Genomic DNA, 26,239 nt, shown 5'->3' on the forward strand with positions numbered 1-26,239 from the left:
ACCCAACTCTCAACGTAGGATCAACAAAACAGTAAAGCGCGCTTTGTTAGTGCACATGGTATTCATTAGGGACACCGAACGTAAAGGGCCCACGGGTAAAGGCTTGAGAGATGCTGTTGTTACTGCTTATTTGGGCGCTTGTGAGGCTCTGCAAAGGGGGGGCGTGCATGTAGAGAACTACGTTGTTCTAAAAACATATACGATCGAATTAACAAGCATACCTGGTCTCCCTTGTTGCGGGTTACAGCGGGTACTCTAGGGGGGTCGCCTCATGCTCTAACGGTAATAAAAAGGGGGGGGGGGGGTGGAAGAAAAAAGGCATTGCTCAAAGAGGTGTCTGTGAGGTATACGTTACGGTTTGGGCGGTCTCCTCTTCTTCCTGTTACCTATTCGCCGTCGGTCTGAGACCAGTGCTGGCTCTGCCTCCTAGGACCCGGTGAAGACACGGGTTCTGACGTGACAAGCTGTTTTAAAGGCATAAAGGGCATGGACAGAGAAAAAGGGCTACAAGTGTGTAACGTTCTCTCCCTAAAGTTTTTTTAGGTGTGTCGACTCAGAGTATGGTATGTTTCATGATCTGGTCAATAACAAACAGAATGTATACTTACAGAGGCGTACTCCATGTAATTGTAAATAAAGTTATTTTTTCAGCATTTCTTATTTTTACAGAGAGAGCTGAAGATACCTCCATAAGTACGCTTATTCGTTGTTCGTAGTTTCGTCAATACATACAAACTCCTCATTGTGAAGTGTTCGTCATAATTCATAATTTGCATTATTTCGTGTTTTTGATGCTGCATTTGTTCGGAATTTGTTGCAAGAATAAACAGAGTGAGAACAAAGGTTTATCCATATTATGAAAGTTTCGGATACTTGTTCTCGGTTCTGCATTGGGGTATTCGGAAAATGTTAAGGTCTTTATAGTGTCTTTTGTTTTGCGTCTTCAAGTGCTATGTTCAATTAACGAATTTCGCAGTTGTATGTTACGTTGCTAAGCACCCGTGAAATTCATTGGCCTTACTGCTTGTAGAGTTCCCCAAGCTTATGGTGTGGTTTTTCTTAGAGAAAAAAGGTTGGTCTTGGTTTTCGAAGTTGAACAACTATGGGGTTTATTGACCTCAATGTCGTAAGTATTCGTAGGGCTCTTGGTACAGTCTTGCTTAGAATGAGAATGGTTGATCAGAGTCATCTGTTGTTGAAACTGAGCCATGGAATGTTATCGTTCATGCCTCGCTTATGTGTTTGGAGACGATAGACCCATCTCTGTTCCTTTTCAAATAGTATTTTCTCGGCATTGAGGTTCTTGACAAGTAGGGTCTCTAGGATGACCCATTGGAGATCATTGACAGTGTGTCCCTTTTCAAGAAAATGGCAACTCATTTTGGTAGTGACCTTTTTGCATTTGACGTTGCTTCTGTGTTCGCATAGTCTCTGTTTGACTTTGCGACTCGTCATGCCGATATACCGTAATGCCGAGTCGCAAAGTCAAACAGAGACTATGCGAACACAGAAGCATGAGGAGTTTGTATGTATTGACGAAACTACGAACAACGAATAAGCGTAGTTATGGAGGTATCTTCAGCTCTCTCTGTAAAAATAAGAAATGCTGAAAAAATAACTTTATTTACAATTACATGGAGTACGCCTCTGTAAGTATACATTCTGTTTGTTATTGACCAGATCATGAAACATACCATACTCTGAGTCGACACACCTAAAAAAACTTTAGGGAGAGAACGTTACACACTTGTAGCCCTTTTTCTCTGTCCATGCCCTTTATGCCTTTAAAACAGCTTGTCACGTCAGAACCCGTGTCTTCACCTGGTCCTAGGAGGCAGAGTCAGCACTGGTCTCAGACCGACGCCGAATAGATAACAGGAAGAAGAGGAGACCGCCATAACCGTAACGTATACCTCACAGACACCTCTTTGAGCAATGCCTTTTTTCTTCCCCCCCTTTTTTATTACCGTTAGAGCGTGAGGCGACCCCCCTAGAGTACCCGCTGTAACCCGCAACAAGGGAGACCAGGTATGCTTGTTAATTCGATCGTATATGTTTTTCGAACAACGTAGTTCTCTACATGCACACCCCCCTTTGCAGAGCCTCACAAGCGCCCAAATAAGCAGTAACAACAGCATCTATCAAGCCTTTACCCTTGGGCCCTTTACGTTCGGTGTCCCTAATGAATACCATGTGCACTAACAAAGCGCGCTTTACTGTTTTGTTGATCCTACGTTGAGAGTTGGGTTTTACTCGCTCTACTACTAACTCAGCGCTTCATCTCGTCAAGAGTTCTGTTTTATATATGCTTGCTGTTATTTAATCATGCCAAGACTAACTCTAAAATACCGAACTTAAAAAAGACACTCTTTGCCTTAAGATCACAACTGCTGGCAGCATTTGCTAAGAGGTATTAACCTATTTGACGTCTGTCCTCTCTAGCGGTTTTTCCACAAGTACGTGCATGCAATGTTCTGATTATGATAACGAGGAGGTACATGGTATCTTTGTGCCTCTACATATGATAATATGACAAAATGGATTGTATAATGGTCGATTTCTTGCATGAAGGAGGGACGAATTTTGCCATACCGAGTGTTTCTCTAGAAAGTGGGATTCACTCTTGAAAAGATTTGCCATTTTTTAGCTGTGTTAATGGTTTATGAAATCACTATGTACTGTACACACACCAACAGTTGAATATATCTGAAATGATTTTTGTACTGTTAATTTCCCTCCTCCTCCTCCCCCGACAAACACCATAAATAACAGGTTCAAGTTGAACGTGTGAACAAGAGAGTAATAACTATCTCCCTGCACTTCCACGAGAGTACCTTTGAACATTAGGTCACTCAACATTGCACTAGGTCCTGAAGAAAGCCCACCTGACCCTTCGGGGCTTATGAGGGCTGAAACATGTCGACCTTTATTTGGACACCAATTTTAAAAGTGCACTAGACCATAACAAGTCTTACATGTGCACACTTACAATAATTATTTTTTTTAAAACCATCCCGAACCCAGTACTAATAAAGATATCTACTGGTTTTACGAGATTTTTAACAAAACACCTTTTTCACCACAAGTCACTTCACTTTTTTATTCACGATCACTACTGAGACTACCAGTGGTATAAACCTCCGGGTGGAGGAAGCATTGGATTAACCCAATGATTATGCAATCACGTTGATAACAATTAAGCGGAGAACCAAGATATACCGCTTCACTCGATCCTTTGCCAAACGTGAATGAGGGTTTCTTAAACAGTACGTAGTACTGACTTTGCAATACCCTGGTTCTGTCAGGACCAGTGATCCACTCTCCTATTGATTTTTGCTATAATTGAGACAAGGAAGCTGAGTGGACCTAAGCCTCTTCTTTCTCCCTCTTTTTGATTTTTGACCCCGATGAAATATGTGTAACATGTAAGCTGTAATCTCATCAGACCCACTCGCTCATTCATGTTTTTCGTGCATGGGGTGTGGCTTACAGGAGCCAAAAATGAGGGGCTGAAGTGCATGAGCTGAGTTTCCAGACCAACATACAGAGTCCTTTTTTGGTTGACGCTGCACCTGCTCTGCACTGCATAAGACGCTCTGGAGATGCATCTGGGGGTTGTGTGTGTCAGGTATTTGCCACAACACATCCCAATCACATACATGCCAACAAACCCTACTCAAATGGGAAACTCCTGCTTTTTTATGCCAAAATGGTTGTATTTTAGCTGTCTCTCACCTAAAATTGCCTCTGCTTCAATATATGACAAAGGGGAAAATAAGCATAGAGACACTACGCGATGCCAATTGTGCTGCCGATTGGTACCTAGCCACTTTTAACGCTCTCATAGATAAAGCATCTTTCACCCTTGAGCTGTAAATAGGTGTCTGTTGGTGACTGGAGGGAGCAGTAGCATCCCAGAAATGATCCTGCACAATGTGGCGTCAGAAGCCTATTAAACTATAGACACGCACATGGCGCTGCCTTCGGATAATCTGCCCTGAATGTGTCATTAAAAACCATGCTGGTGCCCTGTCCTTGGTGTTTGTTTCTTCCATTAAGCCTGGTACTCAGTACACACATAATGTCTCATCAGTGGCCAGAAGCACGGGGAGAGTGCGATTTGGATTTGTCCAGCATAAAACAGTTTGTTAAAATAGTAGACCCAAGACTGCTTCTTGCAGCAAAATATACATCTATCAACATATTGCATTGTGGTTAATATATTATGAGGCGAGGCACTTCACCCCTCTTCCCCAGGTAATATCTAGGCCAGTGTTACAATCACATGCTCACTAGCAGCTTCTACACTGATTGTAAATGGCAGTAATCTTTCAGAATGGAGCTGAGGAATAAGCCAAAAAGTGATTGCCCAAAAGCACACTTTTCTCCAAATGGGAGACTGGCAATAAAAACCATGTCTCCAGGTTCGTCACTTTCTGACTAGTCAAACCCACTACAGGGTTGGCAGCGATTCTGATGGAAATTGGGAGGGCGCACCCTTTCCTGGAAAATGTCAATGTGTATTTAGATTTGTAATACAGTACTTCTTTTAAGTATATTTAGATACAAATGGGATTAGATGTCAAGTCTCTTGGTTCTATAACTAGAAGATACCTACCCACAGGCTACCATCTAGTTCCCTTATCTGCTCACCCCAGTGACTTGCCCACCTTGATAGGGAGTACTGTCAAGGTTTTTTCCATAGCACTATCCTTTCTTTGACAGTCGGTAGTTACTGGACAAGGTAAGTGGTAGATATTGATATTTTACCATTAGCGTTTCAAAGATTAAGGCTATTCCATTCCAATTGGATACCAGTGTTTTCTAAACTTCTCTCTCACAAGTTGCAGTAGCGAGCAGTCAAGGGTTACTGCAGGAGGTGGTTGCAGTGTTGCACATTCGCACCCCCTGGGCTATGTTGGTTAGTGGACTCTGCTGTTTGGGGTGTGAATTGGTTTATAACTTGTAATGCTATATTGTTAATGAATATGACTGGTGCTTGCCATGCAGGTCAGTACCATTAACTATACTATATGAATACTAATTACACTCGATAAACTCAATCTCTGGCCAAGTTATATCTTTGAAGATGGCCTGATTTAGATGAGAGGATTTAGAACAAAACCTCCAAAATGCACTACATGACTCATAGTGCCCCCATTCTCTTCTGGTGCACGAACAAAGGGTCTCCACACTGCAATGTGCCCTTTGAAGTGACTATGGAAAGCCATGACAATACTACAGTCTCCATGGATTTCAATGTCATTGACATCCAAAAACACTCTGGTTGGCCCTTTTTGGTGACTCAAAGTGTAAGAAGCATGGCTGTCAGCTTAAAATGTTTTTCAGCAAAACTCTGCTGATCATAAAAACGTGCTGCCCATTTCTGGATTTGGGCAAAAGCAATCCTGAGACCCTTATTACGAGTTCAGGGCTAAATTCCGATCCCGTCTGCACTGCGATTGGAATTATGAGTTGTGTTATAGTTAGTTGTGTGATAATTATTACAACCTTGCAGTTTTTCCGAGATAAATTCCAGTAGGTTAAACCTTTCAAACTTCATTTGGGAAAAGCCCCGAAAAAAGGCAAACAATTTGTAATTCAGTTTATTAAAAACAGATTCTGGATGTTATACCTCGTTTTTCTATTGAAAACTCAAAAAAGGGGGTATTTACCACACGTGGTAAATTCCTCACCCTGGGGTAACAGTATTTACCTTGTGTGGTAAATAACCCATACAAGGGCTTTAAGTATGGCAGGTCGCTCCAGGTCTGAGATCCAGTATTAATTAAAAATGAACATTGAAAAGGGTCTCTAGTGGTCTCTCTGTTCTCGTCCTTAACTTGTTTGCCCTCAAAAAAACTAATCAATTTCTGAACAATTGAATGTAAAGAACGTTGAAATAATTCATATCAGCCAATTAGTTCCTGTTTATCATGCTTTACTTAATTTTGCATTCTCTAATAGTCAGCTATTTCCAAGATGTTGGGTTTCTGTATTTTTTTTTCTGGCAGCCTATTATTCTTGTATAGTGCATACTTTGAACAGAGTCACCTCTGGCCAGGTTTGAGCGATCCAGAGTTGAGGCTGAAGGCAGTGTAAGGTTCTTAAGAGTGTCTGACAGTGGGCCAAAAAGGTGCTTCTAATATGTGCCCATCCAATCCTTGGCCTATCTGCAGAGCGTACAGAGCAATGGTCATGTATTCCAGTTGCAATTGTTATTCTGTGCAAATGTGTGTGAAGGAGGTACATGTAGCCAAAACATTGACAAGGCAAAAGTAAAGAAAATGCACAGCTTACAGGTGAGTGTGAGTGTTGCGTGTTTGGAGGGTGGGGAAATGACAGAGATGTGAGGAAGTGCATTAAGGAGAGAGTGAAACGAGGGTGCTGAAGAGGAAAGAGATGAGATGTAAGATAGCTGATGGATGAGATGTGGTGAGAAAAAGGCTGTGCAAGTCTAACAGGGTGACTATAACAGGAATGACTGACGCACTCTTAACACCACTACAACTCCACAGGCCTCAGTAATGTTTAATTCACAATCTCACAATTCAGAATTTCAATATTTTCAATATTACTTAAAACAAAATTATTTGTGTTACTCCCTTACCGTGTACAGCTAACAGCCATTGACAAAGTCCCTGGTGGTTTTAGGTGTATGTCACTTGTATTTCTGCATGCAGTAACAAAGCTCAGCTGAACCAAAATACGGGCACACTATGGGAATCACAGAAATTGGGAGGCATATATATTTTTTTTAAATGTAGTGCAGCAAGTCACCTTGCTGCGCTGCATTACAGGGAAAGGGCAAGAACGCACAGTATTTATTACAATAAAGCACATTCCTGTCCTTTTCCCAGCACTGGCTGTGAGACCGGCCTCGTGGCGTGGGTCCTCCCGACCAGCCAGCTACCCTGCAACCACGCCGAACCTCGATGTTACAGCCTCCCGGCCCCCGTGGGCCAGCCTCCCGAGGGCCGGCCAGATCCCCGACACGCATGCCCGGCGGAGGGAGGGCGAAACCCCCCCAAAACCAGACCGAGAGGCGCCGGCCAGGTGACACCTCTGGTCTCTTCCCCGAGGGAGGCCCGATCGACCACCAGGCCCCCGGTGAGCAGGCGCCTCACCCGCTGGGTGTCTGGAGTCCCTCCAGGACCCCCCTGAACAGATCAAAGGAACAGAACCCCGACACACCGCCCCAGGCACCAGACCCCTCTCCACGAGGGCTCCGGACTTCAAAGAGGAGGGGGAGTATAACAAGGGGTGCTGAAGGGATGGGAGGAGAAGAAGACCTGGACTGACGAGAGCCTGCTGACGCTGTCGCGGCTCCTCGAACTCTGAAACATCTGAGCCCTGCTGACGTGGTCGCGGCTCCCCGAACAGTGAACCCTCCGAGCCCTGCGGACACTGTCGCGGCTCCTCGAACACTGAAACCTCCGAGCCCTGCTGACGCTGTCGCGGCTCCCCGAACACTGAACCCTCCGAGCCCTGCGAACGCTGTCGCGGCTCCTCGAACGCTGAAACCTCCGAGCCCTGCTGACGCTGTCGCGGCTCCCCGAACCATCCGAGCCCTGCGGACGCTGTCGCGGCTCCTCGAACTCTGAAACATCTGAGCCCTGCTGACGCTGTCGCGGCTCCCCGCATTCTGATCCATCTGAGCCCTGCCGACGTCGCCGCGGCTCCTCGAACTACGAACCTCCGGTGCCTGCTGAGTGACTCGCGGCCCGCTCCACCAAGAGAACCGGCAGAGATTGCCGAGAGAAGCAACACCCCCTCAGCTCGAGGATTGAGAGCTGTGCGGCGGGCACTCCGCAGAGACACTGATTCAAAGACTGTCCCGCTACCCCTTACCCCTCATCACGAGACCTCTGCCGCTTGTGGCACTAATTCTGCTTCTGCCTTCCGGATCATAAAGATCCCAAATAACCAATGATAAAATCTATTATCCTGCAACTAACTACTGTGTGGTGTCCCTCTATCTGAAAATAGTAGTGCAGCGTGTGCGATCCTAGGTACGAGACCCTTCCAGGAAGGGCCTCCCCGCTCTTGCTCGGCCGAACTCGAGGAGAGGTGGGCCACCGGGTGGTCAGGAACGTATTCCGCACCTCCCGGGGGAACGCTTTCCAACACTGGCGCATAATGGGCTGCCTAGCACCAACACAGGCACCCTTGCATCATGGTGCCTGCTTTGCTTGCATGATTGTTTTTGCGCAGGAAGGGGCATTTTCCTGCACAACAACAATCTCCTGAGGCATATTCATCTATCTGTGTGTGCTGCAGAATGCAGCACACATTGAAAGAGGAAGTCATGAGGAGAAATAAAAATATTTCTCCTTGTTATACCTCATCTGGGAAGGCGTAACATTTTGGCCCATTTCTAGGTCTATCAGCATTGGTAAATCTGGGAATGCATCAAAATCCATGGGAGTTGCGTGGGAACACCCGCGCACTGCCCATCGAATACCATCCCTGGGCAGAGTAATGCCAAGCAGCGAATTGCGCTGTGTTACTTCTGATTTATCAACCCACTCAGGGCCACACAAAGTGGCCTTGTGTGGCTTAATAAATCGCATTTTAAAAGTTTGCGTCGGGCATGCACCACTTTGCTTGTGCAAACCTGACGCCAACCCTTGATAAATATGCTCTTGAGTTTATTTGTTTAAGACATGCCCTTAATTACATGAGCCACGCCCTTTCAGAGACACATCCCGCCCTCCTTTTTTGATCCCACTTAAAGCCCTGCCCTATTCTGACCAAGTGGTTATGAGGGCCTTTAACGAGATCATGCATTTCCTCGGTCTGTTACTCCAATGAACATGATCACATCAAATAGATTTGGAGTAGCGAGCGCTCGCAAAAAAGACATTGCTCAACAACCAACCCAGGGGTGCAACTAGACCCAAACTTCGGGGGGGGGCTAACAAGGGTGGCCAGCATGGCTCGCGGGTGGCGTTGCGGGGGTGGGTGCGTGGGGGTCGCAGGGGTGTCACGTGGGGTGGGGGGGTCACGCGAGGAAAAATAATTGAATAACTAAAAACATACCTTTCCGCTGGCCGAGTCCCGTGTCTCTGGTCCTGCTCCTGCTTCCAATTTCAGGGACAGGAAGCAGGCAGCCAGGCTCCCTCCTCTAAGCCAACCACAAAGCTGCAATGCAGTGTTGTGATTGGTCTGAGCACCGTGACATGGCGCTCAGCCAGGGGCTGTAGGGGTGGGCATGTTCTCCACGCAGGCTGTAATGCAGGCTGTATGGAGAAGGGGAGAGTGCTCATGACTGTTTGGGCGGCCTGAGAGGGTCGACCAAACAGTCATTGCGCACTTGGGAGGGGGCATACCACTCCTTCCCTGCCGTGCTTCCTGAGCAGAACATCCCAGCCCACACGCCTGACCGCAAAAAAAAAAAATGATAATAACTTAATGTTATTATCATTTTATATTTCCTTTCCACTGCTCAGAAGCAGCGGGCGACGCTCCTCCGCCATAGTGGAGGAGCCGCCACTGGGGGCTATCACTCCCAGACAGTGCTGGCCCTAGCACTGGTTGCACACGGTGCAACAGTCTTTTTTGGCGCCCTTCGCCCATTTCCTCCTTCTTCATAAATTCCCTCAATACCACTCACCAACAATGCCCCTCATCTCTTTATAGCCCCTTTCTGACAAACATTTCATTTTTTTATAGTGCTACTCATAGTTTACTCACACTCAGTTCTGTGATCTGCATGGTACATTTTCTTTGGAGCAGGTATATTAACCCTCTGCGCTGTGTGGGTGACAGGAGTGCCCATGTAAGTGCACGGTGAGCGATGCAACAGTGTGAGAGTAGGGTAAGAGGAGTGATTGCAGGGTGAGTGAGGTGACCATATGAATTTGGGTGCGGATGTAAGTGCAGTGTGGGACGAATTAATGCATGTTTAGTGATGTGCTTGTTTTGTGAGATTGAAGATTGAGCAGTGAGGGGAACAGGTGAGTGAAGTGTCACATGAGTGCAGGGTGAGTAGTGTACTCGTGTGACTGTAGGGTGAGGTACAGGGTGAACAGCGCAAGTGCATTGTGAGTGCAGAGTGATCACTGTGAGTGCAGGGTGAACAGGTGAATGGTGTGAGTGCATGGTGATCAGTGTGAGTGCATTGTGATCGCTGTGAGTGCAGGGTGAGCGTGAAGGGCAAGAATGAGGAGTTTGTCTGGGAATGTACCCTGCATTCAGACAACGCTTGAAGTAATTCAGCATGTTATTAATGGGGGCATAGGGTTTAAGATAAAAGTTCAACTATTGCTATTATGGCATTAATAAGGGATCGAGGGTGGAGGAAATAAATAATGTGCTGATCCTGCAACAAACCTCCAGTCTTATGATTAGGATTGCCAGCCAGTACAAAAAAAACAGTCACCTAAAGCCATATTTTCAGCACTTATCTGTGCATACTTAGAACAGCAAATATAAATAATAAGCACTTTTCATTGTGTTCGGTTCTAGGGCTGCCTGAATGATCCATGGCTGATAATTAAAGGGAACAAAGACAGAAAAGTCACATTACAAATGAATGCATACTTTTTTATTTAAAACCCCTTTTTATCAAGACAAGATCTTTGCAGGCTGTTTAAAGAACACATGGCTTGCATTTTTCTTTTGGCAACTCTACTTTATATTCTTTTTTTATGAAATGCATCCTCACACTACAGCAAAGGAATAGGTAGAGTGGGGGCCCAGGGGGTACTGGAACCAGAAAAGAAACTAAGCCTCAGTAACCAGTTTGCAAAGGTATATAAATATGGAAATGGTCTTTATAGTACTTTCAATGGATAAATATAAGTGCAGGTACCCTGTTCTAGAGTACCTGCTTGTTTCTGAGAAGTTCCGGTACTCTGCAATAAAAAGTATTACTTCACTTTTGAGAAGTGCTGGTACGCCCCCTCTCAAAATAAAAAAGTGCTGTGCTCCCCCATGGGGTTGTGCCTCCCCTAGTCAAAGGGATGCTTAGAAATACAGCATCTAGCTGTATGTCCGTGCCTCCCCGTCTGTCTATGCCTCCCCTAAAGCACCACAAATGGTTAGATCTCGCCTAGGCAGCGCACATGCGCTGCCTAGGAGGTCCTTTAGCCATCGGTCTTCACTTTTCAAGCACTGCACTCGTGCTTGTGGCAGCATCCACCTTGGGGGAGTGAGCAGTGGCGCGCCACAAGCACAAGTGCAGTGCTTGAAAAGTGAAGACTGCTCTCCGAAGCGCACGCGTGTGCACTACTCGCGGGCTCACCTCCTGCTCCCCCTCTCTCTCACAACCTCTTCCTCGTCCTAAATCACTCCCTCCTGGCACCCAACTTATTTCTCAGTTTCACCAACCATGCACCCCTCCGCCTCTTTCTCCCCCTCTGACGTCCCTACTGCTGCAGCCTGCACGCGTCTCTCCTACAATTCAGGTATCCTCCTCTTTCACCCGTTGCTTTTTATTCTACTTTCTGCCTCTCTCGCTGAGCCTTTCTTCTGCACTCACCCGTTCCCTCGCTGTGTGGCTGAAAGTGTAGAGCGCTACTTGGCTGGCTACGTCCAGAATTCCCTGAATATAGGGATCATGCCTGTGCAGAGCAGCCAGGCCAATGTCCAAGCCCTTGTTCAGGAGCCGTCCGCTCACCGCTCCCCCAGAGGCAGCCATCTTCCCCTCTGCAGGCACTGGCGAATAAGGACCTCTTACCCTGGCAGTGCACAATAACCACGCAGAACTGGCCAAAAGTCATGCTGGCTCGGCAATGGTGCATTATACTGCAGTGACGAGAGGGCGGCCTGTGACAAGGATATAATATAGTGCAGCATGGTCAGATGTTTACAACCCTCAGGCTGCTGCTCTCTGTTTGAGTCCCCACCCCCCCAAAGATCCGCTCTTCTCCCTGCCTCTGGTTTCTGTCTCATAAGGATGATGAATGACTGGGTCTTGTCAGCGCCTGAGCACCGCAGGTCTTTAAAAGACCATTTGCTTGGCAATGAGGCTTTGTTGTTTTTCACCCCTTCTTAGAACCCCTGCATCTCCACTCTCCCGCCCCAAAATTTGGCTCTAGTTGCGCCTCTGTAAACATCATACCACTTTCACCACCCCATCATCAGGGTTGCTGGCTGACTTACACAACTCCAAAAAAAAGACACAAGACATACACTGAGAGCACGTGCATCAGTGGAGCTGGTGACCATCAAGAGAATAGATGGACTACAGTGGTCAGATATTGACTGGGGAAGCTTAACCCGCCGAACAAGCTTCAAACCGCACTCCCCAGCACTGTAACTTACAGGGTTTGTTATTAGTATGCTATTTTAAGGGGAATCAATGTGTCTGCTTTCACAAGAATGGAGTAAAACTCGAGACCTGGAATTCACCCCATGTTTCAACAGCGAGTGTTTAACTCATCGAGCTAGCCGCAGCCTAGCGTAGGCACCTCTTTGAAGGATATTTTGTAATGCTCAGCTTAGCTGTTTGAGGGTCCTCACAGCACACATGTGTTATCTTTTTCCACTGATTCCTGTTAAAAGGCACCACATCTATAGAGTCGTTTAGCGTGTTGTTAAGTTAATTAGAATCGTGACTGCGTAGGGCTTATTGTACATATTATTATTGCATTATCACAGTTGTTATTTCTCTCCGCGGGGTGCACGTGATTGCAATTATTTTTCGGCTTGCTTTTTCTGTTTTCTAAGTGACATCGAAGCATTGCACGTGTTATGCTGTTTTAATATGTGCTTTGGTCTTAGCCAGCCCAGTCCCAACTTGGTGAGTTTACAAATCTGCTTCATTTTCCAGTGGGTGTGTTTTTCTGCACAATAACAGGAGGGCCCGGTTTATTATGGCTGCACAGCGGCTATTCGTATATGTTTTCTGCTGAGGCAAGCACTTTTAGTATGCGGTAGGTGCCAGCACAGTGTTCTCAGGTAAGGCCTGTTACCCATTTTGTCAGTCTGTCAGTACCCGGGATAGAGTGTTTGAAACATAGGAGCTGTCCATGCTTCCAGTGAAGTGATAAAAATGATGGGGCACAGAATGGCGTCCTTCCAGAAGCATACTCCAGATCTGAACAGTACAAATCACGAGTGACTTCTGCGTTCATATGAACTCCAGTGCATTCAGCGCGCGCTTGGCGACCCATGGTGTCCTAGAGTATTTCTTTTGTCAACGCTGGGAGATCGCCACAGCAAAATTGTAATCGTCACCCCCTTCCTTACCTCAACTTGCAAGCTCTGTGTTTAATTCCTCTCTCCTCAAACTTTCGTTGCATTTACACAGGGACACTGGAATCATGAAATTCTGAGGCCAGTGCATATTTCGCATAATTATGGATTTGCTGCCTTTGCCGCATAATTCACCACACGCTGCGTGATCTTGATCTGCAGATCGGAACTCCCAAAAATAGTTTCACGGGTCAAAAGATACTAAAAGTTGGGCGCCCTCGGCATCTGGCATCTGTTGATTCTCCCTTAGCATCCGTCTGCTGCTAGTGTTGTTATACAGGTACTATTTCTCAACCTTCACCCTCCTATTATTTATCCCCCCCCCCCCATAACAAAAAAACCCATAACAAGCAACCATTGAGACAGGCAGATAGAAGTTGCCAGCATTGAAAGGACAAAAAAAAAATCAAGACATTATTTATTGTTAATACTTTTTTAATATGGTCGTTCAGTTGTACATAATACTTTGTTGGTGATATATAAGGTAATAAAAATGCTTCTGACACTTCTTTATTATAACTTTTAAGCATGCTGCAGACTTCTGTACAGCACAGCTTAAAGACATAGGCAAAGTCAACATCTCTGGCTAAACACTTATAAGGTCCCAAAGGCGAGACCTATTGGCTATGCCAATGCTTGTTCTGTCTGTGCCTTACCGAAAACTGTTATGGCATACGTAAAGAGGCACACAAATACTGTTTTAAACAATATGTTTTAATCTATTTTTGTAACAGACAATATAAAGATATGAAAGGAAAATGTTTGACTAGGGGTGCGCGCCTGAACCATCGAACCCACTGATTGGTTTCGGTTTCGCTAGCTCTGGTACATGTCAAACGCTGGACAAACCGAGAAATACATGAATTAATTCTATTTATTCCTACACATTTGATTTAATTTCTGAGCAGCTCGTTCATATCTCTTGGTGAAAATATACCCTCTGCAGCTGCTTATACAAAAGAGCGGTGCAACGGAGAGGATGTACCTTTACAGCCAAAACATCCCACTTAGGAACTGGGAGAACAACGTTTGAGCCCGGGTTTAGATCAACATCCGGACGAGTCACGTAATCTCACTCCTAAAAAGAAATAATAAGACCTTGTGAAACGTGACTGATGCAAATGTTGAGAACCCTTAATATCCTTGGACAAAGTTCACGCTATAAAAAAACTGAAGAAAGCATGCTATATAAATTCCTCTTCACTGAGCATGCGCAAACAGTTAAATTCAGGGTCTCATACTGAGCATGCACCAGTAAGTGTCCCTTCCCAAGGGCATGCTCACTCACGGCCGAATAAATATTGAAGATCTCATCATAGAGCGATTCTGTGGCCTATACGACCGGAGTTGCATTGAGAGGCATTACTGGGGCGGAAGCCGTGCTTGCGTCTGACCTCCCTTGCTTTGAGTCTGCGAGCTGTCTGTACAGGTTGTGCACGATTGTTTATTTTTATTCACCTGGAGGAAGCTGCGTGTTACAGGATTGTTCTTTCGTTCTCTGTCAAACTGAGCTCAGACACGGAACGCTATCTGGAACAAATACAACGAAAAGCAGAAAATTAAGAAAACAATGTCACAGCGGGATCCAAATAAGGTTGGTTATGCTGGGTAAATGATACCTGTCGTTGCACAGGATATAATCAGAGAGCAGTTTGGCATACGCCACTTACTAATTAATACATATTTCCGGGGCACTTATGAATGTCTTCAGCAATATTTAGTTTACTTTTTTCCAAAATTTCATGTGACTGCACAGTGCATTCCTAGCTGGTACCAGAACGCATTGCTATTAAGCAGTACCACTGGATTAAAGCGGCATGGAATGGCCAGATCAAATTATGCGGTAGGATTCATTTTATTATGCGGCAAGAAAAAGCAAATTGTGATGCATAATATGGCATATTTTGGGACTGTATTACTTAATTATTGCACATGTTAACACTGTCCAAGTAAAGGTAGGTATCACCTCATTAGTACCTTTTTAACATCCAGATATAACAATATGCAACTGAAAGGTGACAAGTCAACCTTTGCAAAGGGTCTTTAACTGCGCTGCAAAACATGTTGCCACTTTTTTTTAGTGGCTTTTGATCCAGTTAAGCTTATACAACAATTTTTGTTGTTGAAATCTGCAGCATATTCAATAGATGATGGATTATGAAGCAAATGTTGTAAATCTTTAATTAGTGGAAAACGCAGCAGTTGCATAATCGCATTTTCCCTGGAATAGGACTAAAGACAAATAGTTGGAGAAGCATAGCTAATGTGAGGCTGAGTTTTTTTTTGCATTGCATACATGGAGGCCACTTCATCTTTTCTTCATGGGATGGGATAGTGAGTAGCATTGGTCAGTTAAAAAAAGATAAAATAGAAACATCCTTTTTATCAGTGCAAAAAACAGGATTCAAGTTTTTTTAAATTACACAAAGATTGCTCTCATTGTGCACCAATGGCACAGGTTCTTTTTCTTGATCTGGACTGTTAGGCGGCATTGACTCATTCATGATTCCAGGAGCTAATGAACGTCGAGGTAGGTGCCCAAAGTGTGACCAGTCCAGTGTGATGACCTTTCCGGGATGATGCACCGTTACCATGTGTCCTTGCATGTCATAACACTCAGAGGATCGACTGCAAATGGAGTGTTTGTTTTCCGCATTCATTTCTGCTTGACCAGGACCCAGTCACCTTCATAGAAGACTGTTTCCGGAGCTCGTCAACACTGATTGGCATATATTTCATCTTGTACTTTTGAGAAGTGTCTGTGACACAAACCTTCACAGCACTCAAGGATCAGTCTACTGTCCTCTGTGGCAGTTTGGTTCCGATGGATCTCCCAAATAGCAATGTGGCAGAACACTCATCAGTTGTGGAGTGAGGAGTTGAATGATAAGCACAGAGGGTTTGACACAGGACCTGGTTTAACTCGATCCCCTCCATCAATGCTCTTTGAATTACCCTTCTGAGGGTATCAATGAATCATTCCACAGCAGCATTGGCTTGGGGCCACAGAGGTGTACTTTTTTGATCCTTGAAATTTAGTCTGACTAGAAACTCCTTGAATTCTTTCCTATTGAACGGTGGACCATTGTCAGCTTTGAGAATGGCGCAGATACTCCATGCTGCTAAGATGTCATCCGGCCGCTTGATGACCTTGTTATGGATTGTTGATGATAACTCCTCTACAAAAGACAAGTGTGAATACTCATCAATTACTATCATGAGATGATGTCCTTTTCTTAAGGGTTCAAAGAAATCAACTGCAACTCTTTCCCAAACATGTGCAGGAAGGTCAGACATTGTCAATGGATGCTGCATCACTTTGGGGGAATGCAGTTGTAAAGTTGGCACTCTTTTAGTTCCCTCTCCACTCGCTCATCTAGGCGCTAGAACCACACTTGTTCTCTTATGGCTCTTTTGGTGGCTATAATGCTACCATGTTCTTCATGGTCTAGTTCAATGACTTGCTGATTTAGGCTCTCAGGTATTATGATTCTGGAGCCTCTCAATACAACACCTTCCTTGGTAAAGGACAGTTCATCCTGTACAGTTTAGAATTTTTGAAATTCAACATCATCAGCAAAAGGTTGAGCATTCTTCTTCCATGCTTGAGTTGAAATGATGTATTTGGGGATAAGCAGGTTCTTATCTGCATTAACAGCAGCAATAATCTGTTCAATGGATAGGGCAGCTGGCATGCTGGACCTCATAATGAAGTTAATGTACTTCTCAGCCATTTTGGATGTTAAACTGTGACGATGTAGCGGTACTTGTGAAAAGTAATCAGCAGGGTCCAATCTTTACTCGACTTGTGTACAATTGAATAGTCGTACTCTTGCAGTCGCAACCCCCACCTCTCAATGCGAGGGGACATCTTAGCTTTCAGGTTTCCAATAACAGTGAGCAGCGCTTGGTGGTCAGTAATGATAGTGAAATGCTTTACGTACTGAAACACATGAAAATGTTTCCAGGCCCACAGCCAGACTCACCTTCTCCGGCTGAGAATAGACACATAGTGTGCCAGACAGGCTTCGACTAGCATATGACACAATGTGTCTCTGAGCATTCGAATGATCATTATGTTGAACAAGGATTGCCTCTAGTCCCACCGGGCTCTTACCTACTGTGATCTCAGTATTTAACTTGGGGTCAAAATTGGCCATCTCGGTTGCATTCTCAATCACATGTTTTATTCTTTTGAAGCTTTGATCACATTTAGCAGACCACTGGAAAGTTACACTTCTGTTTGTCAAGTCTCTTAATGGGCCACTCCCAGTAGCAAAGTCGCATATGTACCTTGAGAAATAACTGCCCATGCCTAAGAAGGATCACAGCATGGTGACATCTGGTGAGGCTCAAGTAGCTGCCAGTGCTTGCAATTTATCTAGATCAGGAGTCATTTTCCTATTAGAGAATATGTGCCTAAAGAATTTAAGTTTGGTCTTGTGAAACTCACTTTGCTGCAGTCAGAGTGAGACCTGCATCAGCAAGTAACTGCCAACTTGTGTAAGAGCCCTGCCATGCTCCTTTTGCGTTGACCCAAATGCTTGTATGTTATTACTGTAATTAAAAGCATGCTTGACAGGTTGAATTATTTGATTTATACCATCCTGATATATTTCTGCAGCTAACGACACTCCAAAACACAATCTTTTATATCTGGGCAAACCAACCTGAGTCGAAAAGGTAGTGCTGTACCTACAGGTCTCTTCCGACTCAAGTTGATGGTATCCATTGTTTAGGTCAAGACGGGAGAAGACTTTGGCACAATTCAGTTGCATGATCATATCCTCTATGTGTGGACCAGGATGTCTTTCTCTTCGATTGCTTTGGTGGCTTGACACATATCAACACAGATGCGCACTCCACCTCCACTGTCCTTTTTTGACGCCATTACTATAGGCGAGACCCATGGCGTAGGACCAGTGGAGTGCTCAATGATGTCATGCTTCAACAGTGTTTCTAGTTCTTCTCTATGGCTTCTTACAAGTGAATAGCGACTCTGCTGTGCTGGTGGGCAACAGGGGGAATGTCCTCATTAATATGAAGTCGCCCTTTTATTGTCTTAAACGTTCCAAAGCCGTAAAAAGACAGGAACTGACTCACAATTTCAGATTGAGTGTGGAGGTTGTAATTCAGAGCTATCAGTCCCATGTCAGCAGCCTTAGCAAAACTGAGTAGGCATGTACTGGACAAGGTTCCTTGAAGAACGTGGATTGGCTCGTGCACTGATACTGTTTTATGTCACGTTGTCCCTGTAAATGACCTTTGACTCTTTAACGCTTTTGAAGCAGCCCATATATATACTTCATGTTTGACAGGTTGAGGTGTGGCAAATGAGACAGGCTATTAAACTTCTTGTCTGGCATGGTGTTAATCAACACTCCACTATCTATGATAAAGGTTATGGTACAATCGTTGACCTTTATTGTAATCTTGAGGCAGTGTCCAAATGAATTCAGTTGTTCTGTTTGGTTGTTTGCCTTTGTCTTTTGCTCTTCCTTGCAAGCAGCCAAACCTACATGTATGTGCCTGTCGTTCCTCCGTTGATACCATCATCGCCTATCCATCTTCTTCACTGGCGCTTGCTGATGATATTGAGGAGCCTTTGTAGGATGAACTTGACAACGATCCACTTTGTCTGGTTTCTATTTGTCGTAACTAATGCTGCTGTTTGGCCTTGTGGGCGTGGCAAGAATGCTTCTGGAACCTGGTGCTCATTTACTCTTCTTGCTGTGACGCATTTGGTTTCTCTTTCGCGTTACAAAGTGGTTTTCTTTCCCACAGCCTTTGCATGTCTGTCCCAAGGCTGGACACTTACATTCATGGGAAATGAAAACCCACATCAGAAACACAACGTTTTCTTCTCTGTAGATGTCGACTTGCTTGCATTAACCTTGTGATTGCGCCTGCTTTTCAAGATCAACGCTGATTCACCTTGCGCTATTCTAGCTTCCATATCAACAGCCTGTCGATCTGCATGGTCTTCTGCCCTCGCGACTATTAGCACTTTGTCTAAATTGAGTGTGTCTCTCAGCATGCGTCTTCTGAAAGATAACCATCTATGACCCTAAGGCACATGGCTTCTTCATCATTGAATTCACTGAACTTGCAGTGTTTGATAAGCACGTCAAGTCTCTCAACAAACTCATTCATTGTTTCACCAGTTTGTTGTCGTGCTCGATTAAAAATGTACCTTTCATAGTCAAAATTTGGCATCTGATTTAACTTGGTTTCCTTGATTTGACGGTATAATACTGCATCACCTTGTGATATTTTCTTAACCACTTCTTTAACTCCATCACCAGCAATGTTCTTTAAGTAATTATGATTTACTGATCGCCTGCTTCTTACAGCTCGTCTATGAAATCATCAACCTCCTCGATCCATACAGTCCATGTGAAACCGATATTGTGCTTATGGTGGTGTTGAATGGTGGTGGTGGTTTGTGGCAGTGTATTTTGTGATCCCTTCTGCTACCATTGAAAGCATGTGCTGTTCGGACAGCTTTTGCTGTGCACCTGAATCTGAACCTTTTGCAAGCACCGACCTTGTGCTTGGGCCGTCATGCTTGCTTGGAGGTCGTTAGAGGCCATCTTCTTTCTTGACTGTAAGTAACTGTTTTTCTCTCTCACACTTGGTCGTCGCTGCCTTTAGCTTTTTGCATTGTACCTGGTTGTGGCTGTCTTTAGCGTTTTGCTTTGTATTGCATTGTTATGGCGCAGTTCAATATCTCTTTTTTCAGCTTTACCAGCCAATTCTGGCGGGCTTTTTGAATTTGCTCCTCTGTAGGGCCTTCAACTTCTTCAACGTCCGTGTCTGGGCTGGAGCGGACCTTCAACTTCACATACGCCAACTTCATACTGCTTTGCATTAACTTTGGACACACGTGGCCCACACAAGCAGTTTGCTGTACTATTGCAAACTCTCAGGGAGAGCAGTCTTGTTTCTTTGAAGCATGTATCCCGTACACGTCGCCAGACGTAGCGTCCTTCCCAGCCCGGGAGCATGCAAATGAATATGCCACACATTGAGCTCTGTAGCAGATGTCTTTATTCCTCAGCATACAATCACACATTGCACTCTCATTACATCATAACAGTTAATAACCACATTCTAACAACCTCCAGTAAGTTACGTAATTCCTCTGTTGAATCCGACCAAAACAACAAGGGTCCTAGCGCACAATATCATGACACTACATCATCCACACTATAGGTGACAGTCTCAGAGAGAAAAACGTTTTGGTGGCTTAGAATTTGGGACCTGGGGTGCAGAAATAAGGTGTCTCTGGTAAATTAGGGGATAGGGAGCGCCACATTATAGTGTTTCACGTGAGCAGGTGTGGCTCACCCACTGGCCATAGACAACACTGAGAAGGGGGCTAGGTGAGCAGAACAGGGAGGCAGTCCTGTTGCCTGGAAATCTGCAACAAGGAAGACAGCTAAGCCACGTACCCTGTACAATACATAACCACAAGCAATTATGTAAATAATTTCAGTAACCCCAACTTCTGAAAATGAATTCTCCTTGTATTAGAATAGGAAAACACAAAAATGTCTTACTCTACCTACTAGGGGTCAAAGCAAGGTTCTGCATATATGTGCCTGCGTTTAGGTCAGCACTCGTAAACCCGATGAAGCTAAATGGATGTTGATGATGTTTGCCTGAAGAGTGAAGTAATGATGAATGTTTCTGTACCATGAGTGACCATACAGTAGAATGGATGTCACCAGATGGAGACAAGGCTGGCCAGTCAACGTCTGCACACATTGGAAAGTCTGCAGTGGTTAAGGGGCAAACTGAGGAAGGAGCCCACCCCCCACTGCATTGATACGGAAGGGTTTGAGCTGACAGGTGGCTGGAGCAAATGGAAATCCTTTGGGGTGACAAGATGTCCTGATGTTATTTTACGTGATCTTGGGGCCTAACCCTGCCACAGTGGATTATTATTCATGGCAGAAACTCACTGGGAAAACGTGTATTCCCTGAGGCAAATTGCAGTAATAATGATGACCTGCATAGAGAACTGCTCAAAAATTGTCTATATGAGCAGCTCAAAGTGGGTCCTGAAACTTTCTGCAGGGCCCAAATTATGTATAGAATACCCCCCAGCAAATGACTCACCTCCCTTGCTCTCCTCAGTCCGAAGCAAACATTTATGATTTTAGGATTATTAGCAATTTCTTTCAAGTTGGATAGGGAGGCAGAATGTTTTGTGACTTTCCAACTGAATTGATGTGCATTGACAGGTTCCACAATCCATGGTGAGAAAGACCTATCCCTTTGCAGGAGCAAACATTCTTCTTTTTCTTCCTGGTTCACGGTACAGGAAGAAAAGGAAATATCTGCTTCTGCCCGGCCGGAGCAAAAATGCTCATCTTGCTGGGATGCTGGGACATCCATCCCCAGGCGATGGGTCATCAGGGTTGTACTATAGCTCTGGGAGGGGGTCTGCATGCCCACTCCCTATTTAAATGTGCAGGTCCCCGGGGCCTTCATAAAGCTTGGGGAGGGAACTCCATGCACGCCTCCACCCCATAAATATATTAAGAAAAAACAAACCAACGACCCACCCTGAAGGGCTCAAATCTTAAATCCGGGGGATGGGCTCATCAGGGCAAATAGCTGCTCAGGGAGGGAGGGGCTCCACTCATGGCCCCTCCCCAAAAATGTATTCGATAAATGTACCAGCAACTCCCTTGGACCTTGTCCACCACTGTGGACTTAAAAAGAAAAGGTGCTGTAGGCTGCCTTTTTTTAAATTTGTAAGAGGATTTTTCTCAAATCTGGGGTTCCAATTAAAAACAATAGTTATTGGCCCAATACCATACTTAGAGAGAAGGCTATTCCGACCTTGCACCCATATATTTACTTTTACTTCTTTTTGGAGGACAGGAGACCAAGCCCTGAGTCCAAAAATGGCTGCCACAACATCTTTGTTGACGTGCTAGCAGCCAATTAGATCTTATCCTTAGATTTGTTGGATCCGAGGATCCTCCGTGCCTCTATATATACATATATTTTTAAACCTCAATTTCTCAAAAACTACTGAACGGATTGACACCAAATAACAAAAAAGCACACTTCTGGATTAAAGATCTACCTTTCTGCCAAATTTTGGTGTAATTCCTTTCTGACATTATGGTTGTACCTGGCTCTACTTTTTCCTGTGGGAAATTGCATGGGGAAAACTCATGATAGGAACATTGCTTTTTCTTAGAACCCCTGCGTGACGGATCCCCTTGAAACTTCCAAAGAAGCAGCTGAGGTGGATGAAACTTTTTGGGAAAATGTTTTGTGAAGATTTGTCAAACGGAACTAAATCTATAAGCAAACCCAAAAATCTGTTTCCTATGGAAACACTGTCCTATCTATAACTATCCAGCGGCAACCGCCTCTGGGTAATATATATAGAGAAATAAATAGGACATCCTTGCCTTGTCCCTCTTTCTACACAGATTTCTCAAGTAAGCTGCAAATCAGCAAGACACTTACTTCCTTTTACTGCTCTGATAAAGTTTTGGCTAAACCATAGTCTTTCTATCACCCTCCTCAAGTACAGCCAGTTAACACATTTGAATGTTTTTTATGCATTAATCATGTGAATAGCTAGAGAAGTGTTTTGTTGTGGCTATGTGTAGTGTGAGAAACATAGCTTGTGTTAGTTAACTATGGAACCTGCTGTTAAATTCTTTTTGATCTTGATGTGTCACTGTCTGAGTGACTGTCAGATTGACTTTCTGTACTCTTTTAACTAAAATACTAATTAACAACTTGTGATCAGTGTTTAGAAGAGTGATACTAGCTCTCACGCTGTTGTTTTTTTATACCAGATTTCAAAACTGGAAAGTTGTAGATTCAGACACAAAAATAGAAATCATACAGTTTTGCCAAATATTTTTAAATAAGTTAGTTCAGGTCCCACTAAGCTTAGATCCTCAACTGTAGTTTTTGCAGCCTAGTATTGCTCATTCTCTTTCTCCATATTCATTTAAAAACATTTGTTACTGGCCTCCCATTTATAAGTATGACCTCGTCAAACATAGGCTATAATTGATTTTCTTGTTATTATTTAATAATTTTCATGTAACCTTTAATTCTGATCTATTCTGAACTAAGTTTTTTAGTTTCCCTGCTAGATTTTTTATTTTCCTTTTGCACTTCTTTGCCTGATTTTTTTTTAATACTATTATGTTGAATAAGAATAGAGGTTACACACCCACTAGGAATAACTTTATCTGTATCCCACACTATTCGCAACGTTGATATTCACAAGTTAATCTCTGTAAATTTGTTTGTACTCACTTACCATACTTTCTATGACATTTGGTTCTGACAAAAGGGTTCTATCGAAATTCCATTGTTTAATCATACTGCCATTCTTTATTAGATCTAGCCTCAACTCTACCCTAGCGTGATCTGAAAGGTGGATTGGGTAATGTTTTAGCACGTTCATCACTGAAGCAACACTATTGTGAATATGAAATATAATTTAATCTATTGAAATGTTCATATCTGCCCGAAGAAAGTATATCCTCTTTTTTGAGCCTCTTTCACTGCAAATGACCCTTCAATCCAAGTCTTAAATTAATTTTATCATTGTATTATAAGGTCTGTGGTTTGACATATGTAACACCACATTGGAATCTCCTGCTGGTAAATAAGCAGCAGCATACTGGGGCATTATTAATAAGTTTCCCACAATAGCTTGGATCATGTAGGTTCACTCCATAAACCAATATTATTTCATAAGTTTTCAAAGCAGGGAGGAAAGAACGATCAGCCGTTTTCCCTGTGGGTCGGCTTGTTTGTTAAGCAGTCTGAAACCCCGAACTGTTCAAACTAAAATGGCACTAACTCCACTTGAAGAGCTCTAGCATGGGAAAAAGCTATGTTTACCCATCTGGGAGGTAACGATTTATTTATGTGCCTCAGTCTTTGCGAAGTGGGTTTCCTGTAAGCCAATCACATCTCTTCCTTTCTGAAAAATATATTGGAGAAGCTTCTCTTGCCCGACGCTCCTGTGCTGTGAACCTCCATACCATGCTGTGTGATAGCAGGGGCGTAACACAGGCCGCCGCAGCCCCCGCGCTGCGGGGAGGCCTCCGAACTGCAGGGGGCCCCCTCAGCACAATACTCAGGCCCAAGAACTCCGGATTAAACCAGGAGTGGGGGCCCCTCCTTGTACGTGCCAGGGGGGCACCCTCAACGTTCGTTAAGCCATTGTGTGATGGGGCGGGGGGATGTATTGGTCAACCACACTATGACACTTGGCGTAGGATGTGGGTTTTTCTCGTCAGAAACGCGGAGCTGTGAATTCGAAATGTAAAAGTAAATTAAGGGCAATACATTTTTTTTAAAAAAGACGTTCTCTCATTTTGGTTCGTATCTCAAGCCATTTCTTTTACTAGTCAAGCACCTTTGATGGGAGCTAATTCCAACTAATTCCCACACAGTGAAACTAGCATTTTTTGAATTTTTTGTGCCTTCCATCTACCCAATCATGCCCTCACAGCCCCATGACTTTCTTGGAGAACCCTGGACAAATTTCCTGGTGGAGACCAGTCAGCCGTTCCCACGTTTTTGCAACAGCAAGTCAAACCTGAAAATAAATAATAAAAGAACATAATCTTTGGTGTTTATGCCTGGTATCAATGATTCAACCTCTAGCTCTCTCATGGCGTTTAGGCAGTACATAACCAGATAGCTATCAAAATAATTACTTTACTTCCATATTGTAGCTAACAGCAAGGTAAGCAGAGCTTAAGCAAGGTAAAAAAGAAAAATAGTACTGCATGCACTTTTTTTTGTAGTTAGGAGATCTGAGCTGAAGTCTAACCCAACAAGTCGAATTAGTAAAATCATTTTGTTTGGACTCTGGCTTCCTTTGAAACACTTGAGCAGTAACTATTCCCTGTGCGTCATTAAGACATGTTTGCTTCCCTCATTAAGCCCTAGTGTTTAATCTCGTCAACTGCTTTAACAGTGCTACAGTATACTACCTTATCAACAAACACCTTGGTCATATGCCAGGTAAGGCAAAATCTGCTGCAGCTGTCTTGTCTGAAAGTGCACATGAGAATCCTCAACAAGCTTGAACCCTTTCCTTGTGATCCATTGAAATTGTTCTGGCTAACAAAGCTTCATTGCACTGTTCTAGTCGCAAGCTGTAACACTGAGTTTATAGCTAAGAATTTTGCTTCCATTTGGTCCAGCTAGCATCTGGTGCATTTAAATGCTTTCGGAGTGGGTGATTTTGTATGGTCTGGGTGAAGTTGTTAGCTCTAACTAGCTTCAGAAATGTGTCCTCAAAGGATTTCAGATTTCTGTGGGTTGAATGAAAATAATCCCTTGGAGTAGGTATTGATTGTAAGTATTCCTGAAATATATGCATGCTCCTTGGCTTTCCAGATCCTTGGAAATACTAGGAATTGAATGTATCTTGCCAGGTCTCATGGTTATCGGTGAACAATAGGGCGTCTTTTAAGATAACACTGTTTTTCCAGTTTGTGTACTTGTTACCAACAAGGATCTATAGGAATGATTTCATTGTAAGTTATTTAACCATCTTTTGACATTTTTTGAAATAGTGGTGGCCGGATATGTGACCAAGCTGAAAAGACCATCCATTGTACCAACAAGCTAAATAGTAAACAGAACAAGCATTGGCATAGCCAATAGGTCTCGCATTTGGGGCCTTATAAGTGTTTAGCCATGCAACAGTTGCATAACTAAATACTTATAAGGTCCCAAAAGCGAGACCTATTGGCTATGCATAGCGGCCGTGGGTCCGCGAAAGTGATCGCGATCAAACATCAAAGCGGCCGCAAAAGTTAAAGTAATCGCGGTAAAGCGCGGCGCGCGCGACCGCGCACATGCACTGTAGCCCTAGGCTGGCCTGGTAGCAATTTTTGGGGCCCTCTCAATAAGTCTCGCCAGACCAGCGCATGCGCTGGGTCAGGCGAGACCTAAAAAATGTCTGGTTTGGAAACTTTAAAGGCACTATGACTTTGGAACCTTGATGCAGTAGCCTGAA

The 26,239-nt window shown here is 44.2% G+C and overlaps 1 protein-coding gene across 2 annotated transcripts in view; it reads left to right on the top strand.

The window, feature by feature from the left end:
• Positions 1 to 14,432: 14,432 nt before the first annotated feature.
• The window catches only part of LOC146821358 (uncharacterized), a 123,412-nt gene continuing 111,605 nt past the window's right edge, over positions 14,433 to 26,239 (top strand). The window contains exon 1 of one of the 2 annotated variants that reach the window (XM_085612305.1): positions 14,433 to 14,797. In XM_085612305.1, coding sequence (XP_085468431.1) covers positions 14,774 to 14,797 — 24 coding nt within the window. In that variant the 5' untranslated portion in view covers positions 14,433 to 14,773. The remainder of the gene's footprint in view (positions 14,798 to 26,239) is intronic. The other variant, XM_085612304.1, reaches the window with a different exon arrangement.

This window comes from Triturus cristatus, chromosome 6, assembly GCF_964204655.1.
Source record: "Triturus cristatus chromosome 6, aTriCri1.1, whole genome shotgun sequence".
NCBI classification, from domain to species: Eukaryota; Metazoa; Chordata; class Amphibia; order Caudata; family Salamandridae; genus Triturus; species Triturus cristatus.